The following is a 17,842-nucleotide window of genomic DNA, read 5'->3' as shown; positions in this document are numbered from 1 at the left end:
GATCACAAGTCTCGTTATCACAACTACGAGAAAAATGACGGGATGGACAATGTGCGCACTCACACACTTATATTTGCTGGGGTCGAAGCTCAGCTCCTGGGCCTGTCTCACAGACCATATTGATGGGTATCACAAACTTCTGACCTCTTGGAGCTTATACCTATTCTCGAAGCTGTGCACCGAATTTATCACTACCGATGCCTCATCCAAGTGACCTCGTAAGCCATATCATAACTACTGTGAAAGTTACGTAGTATATAAGATGGACTGTATTTACCTTGTGTCAGGTGCTGGAGGCGACTCTAACCGCCGTCTCTTCTCTAGTAGTGGTGGTGGTGGGGTGGTGGTGATGGCAGTAGTAGTGGCAGTGGTGGTGGTGGGGTGGTGGTGATGGCAGTGTGTATATATGTGTGTGTATGGGGGAGAAGTAGGGAGAGGTAGAGAGAGTTAGTGAGAGGTACAGAGAGGTAGAGAGAGAGAGAGAAGGGTAGAGAGCGAGAGTTAGAGAGCGAGAGTTAGAGAGCTAGAGGTAGTGAGAAGTTGAAAGATTTATGGAGGTGAAAAGGGGGGGAAAAGGGAGTGTTAGGGGGGGACCGATTGGCGGGACAGAGTTGCGGAAGGGAGGGATGGAGGGAGGGAGGGGGGAGAACGTGTAGGTGGGAAGCCTTGAGGGAAGGGGGACCGTTAACTTATGAGGCTGTGTGTGCGTGTGTTTTCACATATCTGCACAGTTGTCTGGTGTAATTAACACTCTCTATCGTACGTAGTATGTAAACATCTGTCAGGAATCGCGGGAAGAACTAAAAGCCATAAATGAAATCGAAAGAAACCCAAAGTATTTCTTCTCCTATGCCAAATCAAAATCGAGAACAACGTCCAGTATTGGGCCCCTACTTAAACAAGATGGGTCCTACACAGATGACAGAAAGGAAATGAGTGAGCTACTCAAGTCCCGATATGACTCAGTTTTTAGCAAGCCGCTAACCAGACTGAGAGTCGAAGATCAAAATGAATTTTTTATGAGAGAGCCACAAAATTTGATTAACACAAGCCTATCCGATGTTATCCTGACGCCAAATGACTTCGAACAGGCGATAAATGACATGCCCATGCACTCTGCCCCAGGGCCAGACTCATGGAACTCTGTGTTCATCAAGAACTGCAAGAAGCCCCTATCACGAGCCTTTTCCATCCTATGGAGAGGGAGCATGGACACGGGGGTCGTCCCACAGTTACTAAAAACAACAGACATAGCCCCACTCCACAAAGGGGGCAGTAAAGCAACAGCAAAGAACTACAGACCAATAGCACTAACATCCCATATCATAAAAATCTTTGAAAGGGTCCTAAGAAGCAAGATCACCACGCATCTAGAAACCCATCAGTTACACAACCCAGGGCAACATGGGTTTAGAACAGGTCGCTCCTGTCTGTCTCAACTATTGGATCACTACGACAAAGTCCTAAATGCACTAGAAGACAAAAAGAATGCAGATGTAATATATACAGACTTTGCAAAAGCCTTCGACAAGTGTGACCATGGCGTAATAGCGCACAAAATGCGTGCTAAAGGAATAACAGGAAAAGTCGGTCGATGGATCTATAATTTCCTCACTAACAGAACACAGAGAGTAGTCGTCAACAGAGTAAAGTCCGAGGCAGCTACGGTGAAAAGCTCTGTTCCACAAGGCACAGTACTCGCTCCCATCTTGTTCCTCATCCTCATATCCGACATAGACAAGGATGTCAGCCACAGCACCGTGTCTTCCTTTGCAGATGACACCCGAATCTGCATGACAGTGTCTTCCATTGCAGACTCTGCAAAGCTCCAGGCGGACATCAACCAAATCTTTCAGTGGGCTGCAGAAAACAATATGAAGTTCAACGATGAGAAATTTCAATTACTCAGATATGGTAAACATGAGGAAATTAAATCTTCATCAGAGTACAAAACAAATTCTGGCCACAAAATAGAGCGAAACACCAACGTCAAAGACCTGGGAGTGATCATGTCGGAGGATCTCACCTTCAAGGACCATAACATTGTATCAATCGCATCTGCTAGAAAAATGACAGGATGGATAATGAGAACCTTCAAAACTAGGGAGGCCAAGCCCATGATGACACTCTTCAGGTCACTTGTTCTATCTAGGCTGGAATATTGCTGCACACTAACAGCACCTTTCAAGGCAGGTGAAATTGCCGACCTAGAAAATGTACAGAGAACTTTCACGGCGCGCATAACGGAGATAAAACACCTCAATTATTGGGAGCGCTTGAGGGTCCTAAACCTGTATTCCCTGGAACGCAGGAGGGAGAGATACATGATTATATACACCTGGAAAATCCTAGAGGGACTAGTACCGAACTTGCACACGAAAATCACTCACTACGAAAGCAAAAGACTTGGCAGACGATGCACCATCCCCCCAATGAAAAGCAGGGGTGTCACTAGCACGTTAAGAGACCATACAATAAGTGTCAGGGGCCCGAGACTGTTCAACTGCCTCCCAGCACACATAAGGGGGATTACCAACAGACCCCTGGCAGTCTTCAAGCTGGCACTGGACAAGCACCTAAAGTCAGTTCCGGATCAGCCGGGCTGTGGCTCGTACGTTGGTTTGCGTGCAGCCAGCAGCAACAGCCTGGTTGATCAGGCTCTGATCCACCAGGAGGCCTGGTCACAGACCGGGCCGCGGGGGCGTTGACCCCCGGAACTCTCTCCAGGTAAACTCCAGGTAATGTAATTAACGCTGTGCTTTATCGTATGTGTGTATTTGTGTGTGTGTGTGTGTGTGTGTGTGTACTCACCTAGTTGAGGTTGCAGGGGTCGAATCCAAGCTCCTGTGTGTGTGTGTGTGTGTGTGTGTGTGTGTGTGTGTGTGTGTGTGTGTGTGTGTACTCATCTATTTGTTTGTGGTTGCAGGGGTCGATTCATAGCTCCTAGTGCCGCCTCTTCACTGATCGCTACTAGGTCCACTCTCTCTCTCTCCCTACTTCATGAGTTTTATCAAATCTCGTCATAGAACTATGAATGGTTCCTGCCTCCACTAAGTCACTTGCCAGATTATTCCACTTCTTAACAACTCATTGACTAAAGAAATAGTTCCTAACATCCCTCTGACTCATCTGAGTCTTCAACTACCAATTGTGACCCCTTGTTTCCGTGTCGTTATCACGTCTTCCCTGACCCTCCTGTCCTCCAGTGGACTCAGGCCGATTTCCCTTACCCTTTCTTCGATGGACATTCCCCTTAGCTCTGGGACTAGTTTTGTAAGTTTATTCGGGTATATACAAATATAGTTACATAGATTATCATACATAGCAGCATAGGTATATAGAACCCGGGATAACCCAAAAAAGTCAAAGTGACTTATTTCCATTGGGTCCTTTTAATTATTATTATTATTATTATTATTATTATTATTATTATTATTATTATTATTATTATTATTATTATTATTATTACCATTATTATTATTATTATTATTATCATATCAAAAAGGAGATAATATCTTATTATTATACTATAAAGGATATATACTAGGAATGAGGTAAAATGAGTTATATATATATTCAAGAGTGTTAGCTAAAAAATAAACAAATCATTCCCCTCCCTTTCTGTAGCTACGTTCATCAGACACCTTTCTGTAGCTACGTTCATCAGACACCTTTCTGTAGCTACGTTCATCAGACACCTTTCTGTAGCTACGTTCATGAGACACCTTTCTGTAGCTACGTTCATCAGACACCTTTCTGTAGCTACGTTCATCAGACACCTTTCTGTAGCTACGTTCATCAGACATCTTTCTGTAGCTACGTTCATCAGACACCTTTCTGTAGCTACGTTCATCAGACACTTTCCTGTAGCTACGTTCATCAGACACCTTTCTGTAGCTACGTTCATCAGACACATTTCTGTAGCTACGTTCATCAGACACCTTTCTGTAGCTACGTTCATCAGACACCTTTCTGTAGCTACGTTCATCAGACACCTTTCTGTAGCTACGTTCATCAGACACCTTTCTGTAGCTACGTTCATCAGACACCTTTCTGTAGCTACGTTCATCAGACACCTTTCTGTAGCTACGTTCATCAGACACCTTTCTGTAGCTACGTTCATCAGACACCTTTCTGTAGCTACGTTCATCAGACACCTTTCTGTAGCTACGTTCATCAGACACCTTTCTGTAGCTACGTTCATCAGACATCTTTCTGTAGCTACGTTCATCAGACACCTTTCTGTAGCTACGTTCATCAGACACCTTTCTGTAGCTACGTTCATCAGACACCTTTCTGTAGCTACGTTCATCAGACACCTTTCTGTAGCTACGTTCATCAGACACCTTTCTGTAGCTACGTTCATCAGACACCTTTCTGTAGCTACGTTCATCAGACACCTTTCTGTAGCTACGTTCATCAGACACCTTTCTGTAGCTACGTTCATCAGACACCTTTCTGTAGCTACGTTCATCAGACACCTTTCTGTAGCTACGTTCATCAGACACCTTTCTGTAGCTACGTTCATCAGACACCTTTCTGTAGCTACGTTCATCAGACACCTTTCTGCAGCTACGTTCATCGGACACCTTTCTGTAGCTACGTTCATCAGACACCTCTCTGTAGCTACGTTCATCGGACACCTTTCTGTAGCTACGTTCATCAGACACCTTTCTGTAGCTACGTTCATCAGACACCTTTCTGTAGCTACGTTCATCAGACACCTTTCTGTAGCTACATTCATCGGACACCTTTCTGTAGCTACGTTCATCAGACACCTTCCTGTAGCTACGTTCATCAGACACCTTTCTGTAGCTACGTTCATCAGACACCTTTCTGTAGCTACGTTCATCAGACACCTTTCTGTAGCTACGTTCATCAGACACCTTTCTGTAGCTACGTTCATCAGACACCTTTCTGTAGCTACGTTCATCAGACACCTTTCTGTAGCTACGTTCATCAGACACCTTTCTGTAGCTACGTTCATCAGACACCTTTCTGTAGCTACGTTCATCAGACACCTTTCTGTAGCTACGTTCATCAGACACCTTTCTGTAGCTACGTTCATCAGACACCTTTCTGTAGCTACGTTCATCAGACACCTTTCTGTAGCTACGTTCATCAGACACCTTTCTGTAGCTACGTTCATCAGACACCTTTCTGTAGCTACGTTCATCAGACACCTTTCTGTAGCTACGTTCATCAGACACCTTTCTGTAGCTACGTTCATCAGACACCTTTCTGTAGCTACGTTCATCAGACACCTTTATGTAGCTACGTTCATCAGACACCTTTCTGTAGCTACGTTCATCAGACACCTTTCTGTAGCTACGTTCATCAGACACCTTTCTGTAACTACGTTCATCAGACATCTTTCTGTAGCTACGTTCATCAGACACCTTTCTGTAGCTACGTTCATCAGACACCTTTCTGTAGCTACGTTCATCAGACACCTTTCTGTAGCTACGTTCATCAGACACCTTTCTGTAGCTACGTTCATCAGACACCTTTCTGTAGCTACGTTCATCAGACACCTTTCTGTAGCTACGTTCATCAGACACCTTTCTGTAGCTACGTTCATCAGACACCTTTCTGTAGCTACGTTCATCAGACACCTTTCTGTAGCTACGTTCATCAGACACCTTTCTGTAGCTACGTTCATCAGACACCTTTATGTAGCTACGTTCATCAGACACCTTTCTGTAGCTACGTTCATCAGACACCTTTCTGTAGCTACGTTCATCAGACACCTTTCTGTAACTACGTTCATCAGACATCTTTCTGTAGCTACGTTCATCAGACACCTTTCTGTAGCTACGTTCATCAGACACCTTTCTGTAGCTACGTTCATCAGACACCTTTCTGTAGCTACGTTCATCAGACACCTTTCTGTAGCTACGTTCATCAGACACCTTTCTGTAGCTACGTTCATCAGACACCTTTCTGTAGCTACGTTCATCAGACACCTTTCTGTAGCTACGTTCATCAGACACCTTTCTGTAGCTACGTTCATCAGACACCTTTCTGTAGCTACGTTCATCAGACACCTTTCTGTAGCTACGTTCATCAGACACCTTTCTGTAGCTACGTTCATCAGACACCTTTCTGTAGCTACGTTCATCAGACACCTTTCTGTAACTACGTTCATCAGACATCTTTCTGTAGCTACGTTCATCAGACACCTTTCTGTAGCTACGTTCATCAGACACCTTTCTGTAGCTACGTTCATCAGACACCTTTCTGTAGCTACGTTCATCAGACACCTTTCTGTAGCTACGTTCATCAGACACCTTTCTGTAGCTACGTTCATCAGACACCTTTCTGAAGCTACGTTCATCAGACACCTTTCTGTAGCTACGTTCATCAGACACCTTTCTGTAGCTACGTTCATCAGACACCTTTCTGTAGCTACGTTCATCAGACACCTTTCTGTAGCTACGTTCATCAGACACCTTTCTGTAGCTACGTTCATCAGACACCTTTCTGTAGCTACGTTCATCAGACACCTTTCTGTAGCTACGTTCATCAGACACCTTTCTGTAGCTACGTTCATCAGACACCTTTCTGTAGCTACGTTCATCAGACACCTTCCTGTAGCTACGTTCATCAGACACCTTTCTGTAGCTACGTTCATCAGACACCTTTCTGTAGCTACGTTCATCAGACACCTTTCTGTAGCTACGTTCATCAGACACCTTTCTGTAGCTACGTTCATCAAACACCTTTCTGTAGCTACGTTCATCAGACACCTTTCTGTAGCTATGTTCATCAGACACCTTTCTGTAGCTACGTTCATCAGATACCTTTCTGTAGCTACGTTCATCAGACACCTTTCTGTAGCTACGTTCATCAGACACCTTTTGGCTCTCTTCTTGATCTGGCTTATGATATGACTGGCTTTGACATGTGCGGGTAGTCTGTTCCATTCCTTTATTGCTGTACAATAAAAGGTGTTTGAAGCCTGGCCAATGACTGTGGGTACTACAAAGTTGTGCTCTCTCCCACTAGTACTATGATTGCTTTTGTTCTCTTGGACCCAGGCCTACATGTTCTCTTGGACCCAGGCCTACATGTTCTCTTGGACCCAGGCCAACATGTTCTCTTGGAGCCAGGTCTACATGTTCTCTTGCACCCTGGCCTACATGTTCTCTTGGACCCAGGCCTACATGTTCTCTTGGACCCAAGCCTACATGTTCTCTTGGACCCAGGCCTACATGTTCTCTTGGACCCAGGCCTACATGTTCTCTTGGACCCAGGCCTACATGTTCTCTTGGACCCAGGCCTACATGTTCTCTTGGACCCAGGCCTACACCCAGGTCCAGGATGAGTCTTACTATTTTGTTCTGGGTGATTTGCAGTCTTTCAGTTTTTTTTTTTTTTTTTTTTTTTTTGTCAAGGCAGAGTACCATGAAGAGCAAGCGTAGTCCACATGACATTGTGTTAGACTGTGTTTGTCTGTAGAAGAACTATAGTCTGGCATTCGCTTTCTTACACTGTTCCCTATCAGTTCTCCTTACACGCATGGGTCAAACGGATTCCCAGATATTTTACTGAGGAAACTGATATGATGGGTTCCCCATTACACCGGATATTAAAATTGTTTATTCGTCTCAGTTTATCTTTCGTACCAAAGAGTATGACTTCCGTTTTCCCGATGTGTAACGATAGTTTGTTGTCTACTAACCATTTGCTGCAGGATTTCAGTTCCATTGTTATTATATTAGCTGTATCTCGTGGATCTTTACCTGACACTAATATAGCACTGTCATCCACATACAGTAGGAGTTTACACTTGACACTGATGGGTATGTCGTTTACATAACATAGGAATAATAAGGGACCCAGAATATTACCTTGGGGAACTCCACATGCTATCGGCAGGGGTTCTGATTCTGTTTTGTTGATTTTGACAATTTGTTTCCTGTTGTTAAGATAGGACTTAAACCAGTCTACAGAATTCATGCCGATAGCTTGAAGTTTCTTACATAATATATTGTGGTTGACAGTATCGAAGGCCTTTTGCTCTCATGTATAATCCATCAGATTAATTAGGGAGGTGTCGGTTGAGTTAGATCTTCTAAAGCCTAATTGGTAACCAAGAAGAATATTGTTGTCATTAAGATACTTAACTACTTGACAGTACACCGCCCTCTCCAGAATTCTGGATATTACACTGAGTATACTAACGGGCCTATAGATGCTGACATCAGACCTACTATTTTTCTTGAAGATAGGAATAACTCTGACCTTGAACCCTTCTGGTACAGTATCAGTGGTGATGGACAAAATTTATTTTATGTTAGCAATGGGGATTGACAATTCAGAAGCACCATCTTTTAGGAACTTAGACGGGATGTTATCCGGTGATCTTAGTTGGGTTTAACCTGCTTATTATTTTTTGCATGAAGTCATGAGATACACTTACTAGTTGACAATTGTTTGGGGTTACCCCTTTATTGATACAGTATGTTTTAAACTTATCAGAGTCTGTGTTGAAGGTATTTGATGCAGCTGGTAGTTTACTTACTAGTGTTGATGCAAGAGATGTGTAGTAGGAATTAAAACAATTTACCACTTTAGTAGTTTCGTGGCATACTTCTTTACTGATATTCATTACTATGATAGATCTATCTACGGGTTTATGGCTATACCCCAACTGTTTTAGTTGTTGCCAGAGCTTTCTGGGGTTATTCTTGTACTCTTCGATCTTTGAGCAATAATGTCTTGCCTTTGTTCCTTCTATAAGACTCTGTACTCTGTTCCTCACCTATAGTGCTGCAATATCTTGTTTGCCTTAAATCTTTTTAGCAGCTGGTCTCTGAATGTCATATTATCTAATATCTCAGTAGTCATCCAGGGTTCAGTTCTTCGTTTAATCCTAACCTCTTTAACTGGTGCAATATTATCAAGGATGGTAGTGAACATTGTTTTGAATTTTTCCCAGGCATCGTTTACGTCCGTGCAACTTGTTATTTCTGTCCAATCACAATTGTGTAGCCTATTTACCAGTGTTTCTTTACTGTAGCTTCTAGTTGACCTTATTTTTATTGTCCTGTGTAGGCCTATCCTATCCCTAGTGATTTTCCTGGTGCAGTAAATGATGAAATGATCACTAAGGCCTGTGGCAATGACGCCTGACTGACTAATGTTCTCAGTGCGGTTACAATGTGATTAATTTGTGTATGTGTGTGTGTGTACTCACCTAGTTGTACTCACCTAGTTGAGGTTGCAGGGGTCGAGTCCAAGCTCCTGGCCCCGCCTCTTCACTGGTCGCTACTAGGTCACTCTCCCTGTACCGTGAGCTTTATCATACCTCTGCTTAAAGCTATGTATGGATCCTGCCTCCACTACATCGCTTTCCCAAACTATTCCGCTTCCTGACTACTCTGTGGCTGAAGAAATACTTCCTAACATCCCTGTGATTCATCTGTTTCTTCAATTTCCAACTGTGTCCCCTTGTTACTGTGTCTAATCTCTGGAACATCCTGTCTTTGTCCACCTTGTCAATTCCTCTCAGTATTTTGTATGTTGTTATCATGTCCCCCCCATCTCTCCTGTCCTCCAGTGTCGTCAGGTTGATTTCCCTTAACCTCTCCTCGTAGGACATACCTCTTAGCTCTGGGACTAGTCTTGTTGCAAACCTTTGCACTTTCTCTAGTTTCTTTACGTGCTTGGCTAGGTGTGGGTTCCAAACTGGTGCCGTATACTCCAATATGGGCCTAACGTACACGGTGTACAGGGTCCTGAACGATTCCTTATTAAGACGACGGAATGCTGTTCTGAGGTTTGCTAGGCGCCCATATGCTGCAGCCGTTATTTGGTTGATGTGCGCTTCAGGAGATGTGCCTGGTGTTATACTCACCCCAAGATCTTTTTCCTTGAGTGAGGTTTGTAGTCTCTGGCTCCCTAGACTGTACTCCGTCTGCGGTCTTCTTTGTCCTTCCCCAATCTTCATGACTTTGCACTTGGTGGGATTGAACTCCAGGAACCAATTGCTGGACCCGGTCTGCAGCCTGTCCAGATCCCTTTGTAGTTCTGCCTGGTTTTCGATCGAATGAATTATTCTCATCAACTTCACGTCATCTGCAAACAGGGACACCTCAGAGTCTATTCCTTCCGTCATGTCGTTCACAAATACCAGAAACAGCACTGGTCCTAGGACTGACCCCTGTGGGACCCCGCTGGTCACAGGTGCCCACTCTGACACCTCGCCACGTACCATGACTCGCTGCTGTGTGTGTGTGTGTGTGTGTGTGTGTGTGTGTGTGTGTGTGTGTGTGTGTGTGTGTGTGTGTGTGTGTGTGTGTGTGTGTGTGTGTGTGTGTGCGTGTTCTTGAGAGGGGGGGGACATGTTATATACGCCAGGCTAGACTTTTCTACTGAAGGTTCTGTTTCTCTCATTCTATTCCTAATTAATTATATACTTACTGATGCATATGAAATCCTTTAAAAACAGCTATAGTTACACTCAGCACTGCCCAGGTATTTGAAAATTAGTCCTAATTATTAAATTATGCTAATGACTTAATGAATATTCTGTTAAGTCTACTCTTACTTATCCCCTGACAATCATTGATAATGTATACCTGGAAATTACCTAGGGAGGGTTTCGTGCGTCAACGCCCCCGCCGCTCGGTCTGAGACCAGGTCTTTTGGTGGATCAGGGTCTGATCAACCAGGCTGTTATTGGAAACATAAACACATATGCAGTTTAATGTGATCCTTTATTGACAACGTTTCGCTAACATAGTGGGCTTTTTCAAGTCACAAACAGATCTACCTGGGGTGGAAGTTACGTGAATATTTATAGTCAGGTTCAGAATGTTGAGGTCAGGTGGAGAATGCTGCATCTGATGATCTACCGGGTGGGGTTACAGAGTCTAAAATCTTGGGTACCTTGGCAGGGGTATAGGATAAGTTGTGAGCAGACCTTCTGCAGTGTTCTATGTTCTTATGTGGGATAGCGATGAAGAAGTTTCTTGGCAAGTGGTTCAGCTATGTTATAGAAGCCGTTGTTCTGGTTGAAATTGTTGGTTATAGAGATAAGCGATGATTCCAGGATTCTTCGGTATTGAGTGTTGTCTTCTGTGGCGATAAGTCTTGAGTTTCTGTAGTTAATTAAATGGTTGTGTGAATTGCGATGTTGTACACATGCATTCCTTGTATCGTCAGTCCTGCTTGCGTATTGGTGTTCTGAAATACGTGTTTGGAGGTCTCTTGATGTTTCGCCCACGTATAATTTGTTGCAGTCATTACAAGGGATTATGTATACCCCTGCAGAGGATGGAAGCTTGTCCTGTCTACTACTGGTGATGTCCTTGATGGTCGTGGTTGTGGAGGTAGATGCTTGGAATGAGGTATTGGAAAAGATGTTGGAAACATGTTTGGCAATGGAGTTGGCGGGGAGGACTATGTATCTCTTCTCGGCAGTGTCTTCTCTGGGTGTGTTGAAGATGTTTAATGCCCGCCGTCTGCAGTCTCTGATGAAGTGACGAGGATAGTGGAGTTTAGAAAATACTTGTTCAATTATAGCGCATTCTTCCTCAAGGAACTCATTGCTGCAGATTCTGAGTGCACGCAGGAAGAAGCCTATAATTACACCACGTTTAGTTTTGGTGTCGTGGTGAGAGTAGAAGTGGAGAAGATCGTTTTGGTTGGTTGGTTTTCGATAGACTTTAAAACGAAGTTCGTGGTCAGTTTTGCAGAGAAGAACATCAAGGAAAGGAAGAGTGTTGATGACTTCTTCTTCAAGTGTGAACTGGACTGAGGGCTCGACCTGGATGAGCTTGTCTTGGAGAGCTTGAACGTTGTCAGTAAAGGATCACATTAAACTGCATATGTATTTATGTTTCCATTGTGTCGGTATTTTATACCATTTATTTTCAGGCTGTTATTGCTGGCCGCACGCAAACTAACGTGCCTTCTTGGAGACAGCCAGGGGTCTTTTAGTAATCCCCCTTATGTATGCTGGGAGGCAGTTGAACAGTTTTGGGTCCCGGACACTTACTGTGTTGCCTCTCAATGTACTCGAGGCGCCCCTGGTTTTCGTTGGAGGAATGTTGCATCTCCTGCCGAGTCTTTGGCTCTCATAGGGAGTGATTTTCCTGGGTTCCAGGGACTTCAACTGTTCACAGTAATTTAGGTGCCTTATCGTACTTATGTGTGCCGTGAAAGTTCTTTATACACTCTCCAGGTCAGCAATTTCGCCTGCCTTGAATGGGGCAGTTAGTGTACAGCAGTATTCCAGCCTAGAGAGAATGAGCGATTTGAAGAGAATCATCATGTGTTTGGCGTCCCTAGTTTTGAAGGTTCTCATTATCCATTCTATCATTTTCCTAGCACATGAGGTAGATACATTGTTGCAGTCTTTGAAAGCAAGTACACTCGGTCGTGCACGGTAATATATAATTATCTCCTTAAGGTACTTGTTGACTGGCTTCTCTGCTTCTGTCCTTGCACTCCACCTGGTTTTGGACTCCGACTTAGCAGCCACAGGCACAGCGTTTTTTAGTTTTTCCCAGCGGTATGTTGACAGAGAGAAGAACACTTAGAGAGTGCCCATCATCGTATCCTGTCTGGATGTATTCACCCATGAAGCTGAGTGAGTGTCGTAATACAAAACACTGCCAAGTTTTTTCTCATTTATGTCCTGTAGCTCGATCGCAAGCACACTCAACTCACACACTGATGTCTGGAGATCGAATCTCCTCCCGTATGGCCGGTAAAGGGTTATAATTTAAATTCTCCTGGACATGAAAGACAATGAAAACGAGACCACTGAAACAGGAAGTGATGCAAGGAAGCTGTATAACAGCATGTTGAGTTACGATTTCTGACTTTGCTAGGATTTTGGAACAAAGTACTCATTCTCATTGACCGTATTCAAAAGAGGCTCCAAGATCCTAGCATGAACTTCCACAATGCTGCTGCCCTGGATTTGAAAGCTCACCGAGATCATTTTGATGATGAAAGAGAAGTGTTGGTCAGTGAGTCATCGAAGAAGGACTTGATCTCCATCAAGAATGGAATATTAAATTGAAAGATTTCAGAGACGAAAGAAATGAATGGCTGATGAGAACCCGAGAAATGCTGAGTTAACAACCAAGGAGGAAATGGAAAGAGTCATGAAGAGAACACTTGACTGTCTTCACAGAGTAATGAATGAAAGATTCGCTCATTTCCACAAGACTGACGCCACACATGGGTTACAGGGACTGTGTTACGGCGCCGACAGTAACGACTAAAGAAACAGTGCGAAAATTTGGGCGAATTGTACAGCTCTGATGTTGATGGACAGCAGCTATATGAAGAAATTTTAGATTGCAGAATGTTGCTTTAAAGTTGGGCCAACATAAGAATATAAGAAGAACATAAGAAAGAAGGAACACTGCAACAGGCCTACTGACCCATGCGGAGCAGGTCCATGTGTCCCCCCCGGATTAGCCCAATGACCCACCCAGTCTGGTCACCTCCACTCAAGGAAAGAGCACGGCACCAGACCCAGCAGCACAAGCTAGTCAGGTCCAACTCGCACCCACCCACACCCACTCATGTGTTTATCTAACCTATTTTTAAAACTACACAACGTTTTAGCCTCTATAACTGTACTCGGGAGTTTGTTCCACTCATCCACAACTCTATTACCAAACCAGTACTTTCCTGTATCCTTCCTGAATCTGAATTTTTCCAACTTGAAACCAATGCTGCGAGTCCTGTCTTGGCTGGAAATTTTCAGCACGCTATTTACATCCCCTTTATTTATTCCTGTTTTCCATTTATACACCTCGATCATATCCCCCCTAATTCTACGCCTTTCGAGAAAGTGCAGATTCATAGGGAAGATTTCTGATACATGGGATCATCTTTGTCATCCTCCTTTGCACGTTTTCCAGAGCATTTATATCCATTCTGTAATACGGTGACCAAAACTGTGCAGCATAATATAAATGAGGCCTAACCAAGGATGTATAGAGTTGAAGAACAACCTGAGGACTTCTATTATTTATATTTCTAGATATGAAGCCAAGAATTCTGTTAGCTTTATTGCGAACACTAATGCACTGTTGTCTTGGTTTTAGATTACTGCTAACCAGAACTCCTAAATCCTATTCGCAATCAGTAGTATTAAGATCTACATTATTTAGTTTATATGTGGCATGGTTATTTGCCTGTCTAACATTTAGAACTTTGCATTTGTCAATATTAAACTGCATCTGCCACTTCTCCGACCATTGCATCAGTCTATTCAAATCATCCTGGAGTGCTCTAGTGTCCTCATTAGAATGAATTGGACGGCCTATTTTGGTGTCATCAGCAAATTTCCTTATTTCGCTATTTATTCCCTCATCTATGTCGTTTATGTAAATTGTGAACAACAACGGACCCAACACTGACCCCTGAGGAACACCGCTTGTGACGTGCCCCCATTCTGATTTCTCCCCATTTACGCAAACTCTCTGCTGCCTATTTGTCAGCCATGCCTCTACCCAGGAAAAAATTTCTCCTCCTATTCCGTGTGCCTTAAGTTTCCTCAATAGCCTCTGATGTGGAACTCTATCGAAAGCCTTACTGAAGTCCACATACACAATATCATATTCATTACCATGATCTACCTCCTCAAACACTTTAGTGAAAAAAGTTAGTAAATTCGTAAGACAGGAACGCCCCTCTGTAATACCGTGCTGAGATTCATTAATCAATCTGTGCCTATCAAGATGGCTACGAATTCCTTCCGCAATTATTGATTCCATAAACTTTTCCACAATGGGGGTAAGGCTTATTGATCTATAGTTCGAAGCCAAGGACCTGAAAACATCAAGAGCTTCTCGAATTTATTGTTCAGTCTGGAGATGAGAGCATCTTCCCCACTCTTCACATTGCTATTCTGATAATGCTAACCATCGCAGTTTCTATCTCCAGCTGTGAGAGACCATTCAACAATTTAAAACTAATACTTTTGTATTTGAGAGCCTCCATGGGTCAAGACAGACTCTGTCATCTTACTCAGCTGTTTGCAGAAAGAGAGGAAACTGAAAAAAAAAAACTGAGTTTGATTAACGAACTTGACTTCCATTTCTGAGCTGATTTTATGGTAAAGTTATTTAAAAGATGGGTGTCAGATGTTTGGACATGGGCGCAGTTTCAGTGCTTACCATAGGCACTATTCTCTGTAGATACGTCCCTCCTTACGATACCAATTGTATTCACATCTTAATTCTGGCAACACCCACTGCTGAAGACGTTGTCTCTCTACTTTGATTTTTCTTTATTTTCAGAATCACTCATTAGTTACCTACGTTATCACTACACTACAGCCATCACTGACTAGATATTTGTACTTTGTTTTGATTGGTAATAACAACCTTAACCTGTTGTTAATAACTGTTTTTTTTGTGTGTGTGTGTGTGATCACTTGTGTCAAAACCTCCTCACGCTGCTAGCGCTGTATAGCCCTTGTGGTTTAGCGCTTCTTTTTGATTATAATAATAATAATACTCACGCTACCCCTCACTCAGGCTTCCAGCAACACCCACATCCAATTTAAGTTCCAAATCCTTGATCCCATCACACTTTTCGGACTCTGGAAACCCTGTTACACTCCAATAGGTACCCTCGCCGACTCCATCACATACAACGACCTCTGGGAGCGCTATTTTAAGGGCACCGTCTCACTCGTGTGTTTGTGTGTCTGTGCGAGTGAGTGACTATAACATTTTGGAAATAGAAGAAATATGATTTATAGCAGCTGGGAAAAAACTGCAACGTTTTTTTTAAACTATCCACAAATATTTATTAAAGTATATTTTATTATCGTTTCGGTGAAAAAAATATCACCATTTGTTTTTATTTCTTGAATAGGCTGTAATAATGTCCAAACATAAACAATCTTTGCTAAAAACAATTATCATTACTAGAAAATAAACAAAAATTTTTATCTTCTATTCAACTGAGGTTTAAGTTTCTCTACTACACTAAACACAAAGAAGAAACCAGACTCATTAAATGTAATTAGTTATCTTACAATTTAGATTCAACAGTTACCCAAAGCAATTTGTTTGATAATTTTAATTTTCAATTATTATTTTCCCCTCAGTTTGATGATGGTGTTCATGCTTGGATATACCATGGTGCACTTGCTGTTGTACTACGCTGGACTCGTCGCCTTTGCCAGCTACTGGGACTGTGACCCACTCACCTCAGGCAGGATAGAGAAACCTGACCAAATCATCCCATTTTTAGTGATCAATAAATTGAGTCACTTGACAGGAGTAGCAGGCGTCTTTGTCGCTGCTGTATACAGTGGTGTTCTCAGGTGGGTCTTAAGTATCTCTGAAGGGAGACCTTAAGAGGTTTCCCGTTTTATTTACTTTCTCCAGGTTATCGTTAATTCTTTACTCATATCTCTCGAAGGCCTCATTCAATTGTCTTCATAATTACATAGATTGTGCATGGTCACTATGATCAGATTCATGGAACAACTGTCATGTGCTGTTACCTTATGACCAAAGTTGCTGAGATCATTCCTATCATCCTGGGATGACTTAGATAACTTCCTGAGCCCTCAGTTACCTTAATAATAATAATAATATCTTTATTTACTACATGTACAAGGTATACAGTCCTAGCTGACATCAATGACATACTACTATATAGAAAGCCGCTTGTTATGCTCCGCATGTCGTGCAAATTAGTTCAGTGTCCCAGGATGCGACCCACAACAGTCGACTAACACCCAGGTACCCATTTTACTAATGGGTGAACATAGACAACAGGTGAAAAGAAACACTCCCAATGTTTCTACTCTTGCTGGGATTCAAACCTATACCCTCGCCGTGTGAAGCGAGAGCGTTAGCCACCAGGCCACCAGAGCCTTATGATCAAAGTTGCAGAGATTATTCCTAGCATCCTAGGATGACTTAGATAACTTCCTGAACCCTCAGTGGAGAAATTTCAAAGTTACGGGCTTCAATTTTTAATAGATGAACCATCTTGGAAATCTTACTTTTGATATATTCTGTAGGAAGGATGATTTCTCAATTATATTTTGAGTAGGGGCAATTAAAATTAGATCAATTACTGGGTAATGCTTTAGCTGAAGTTCTCAAATCTCTTACCTTTGTGAGCTTCATAACAAAAAAAGCTTGACGTTCATAACAAGAAAGCTTGACGTTCATGACAAGAAAGCTTGTTAGAATTTATCGATGACAAGTCTTCTATTTTTGGTACATCTTTCAGAAACATTATTCGTTTACTATATGCAGAATTTTCGTTTATAAGCCGAGAACCTATTCTGAACGATGGTGTGCGTAGTTGTCCTTTGGCCAGTGATACACAGGTCATTCTGTGCGTAGTTGTTCTTTGCCTCCATCATCAACACTCTCTGCTTGATGTATTTCTACATTTACTCCGTCACTTCCATACAAAAAAATTATCGCCATCGTAAAGGGACAGAAAAACTAGAAGGTCAGAATAAAAATAAATTATTCTGGTTTTGCACAAAAATATTTACCCCTTGCCATGTACTTTTTTTTTTTACCTCCAAGGGGTAAATATTCCCTTTGCCATGTAATTTTTTTTAACCCCAAGGGGTAAATTTACCTCTGGTTGAGAATCACTGGTCTAGAAGAAGGTTGGTATTGCGTGTGCCTGCCATTTTCCATTTTTTTTTTTAAATTTCTGTGTCATATATATATATTTTTTTTAATAAGGGCTTGTTAGCGGGTTAAAAGTTATTTCAGAAACAAGATTATTTTACATCCTCGGCTTTTTTCCATGATGCTGGTGAGAGGCTCTTGATCCAGTGCACTGGATTTATCCTCTCTTTGCTTGGGTACATCCTGCA

General features: G+C 42.6%; 1 protein-coding gene across 1 annotated transcript in view; it reads left to right on the top strand.

Moving 5' to 3' along the window:
- LOC128697106 (sodium-coupled monocarboxylate transporter 2) overlaps positions 1–17,842 on the top strand; it is a 171,731-nt gene that overhangs the window by 139,220 nt on the left and 14,669 nt on the right. Inside the window, exon 7 of the mRNA XM_070095084.1 lies at positions 16,094–16,312. Within this exon, the coding sequence (XP_069951185.1) occupies positions 16,094–16,312 (219 nt within the window). The remainder of the gene's footprint in view (positions 1–16,093; positions 16,313–17,842) is intronic.

The sequence above is a fragment of the Cherax quadricarinatus genome, chromosome 49, assembly GCF_038502225.1.
Source record: "Cherax quadricarinatus isolate ZL_2023a chromosome 49, ASM3850222v1, whole genome shotgun sequence".
NCBI classification, from domain to species: Eukaryota; Metazoa; Arthropoda; class Malacostraca; order Decapoda; family Parastacidae; genus Cherax; species Cherax quadricarinatus.
Note: the sequence above shows the minus strand (reverse complement) of the source record. Positions and strands in the feature narration are given on the sequence as shown.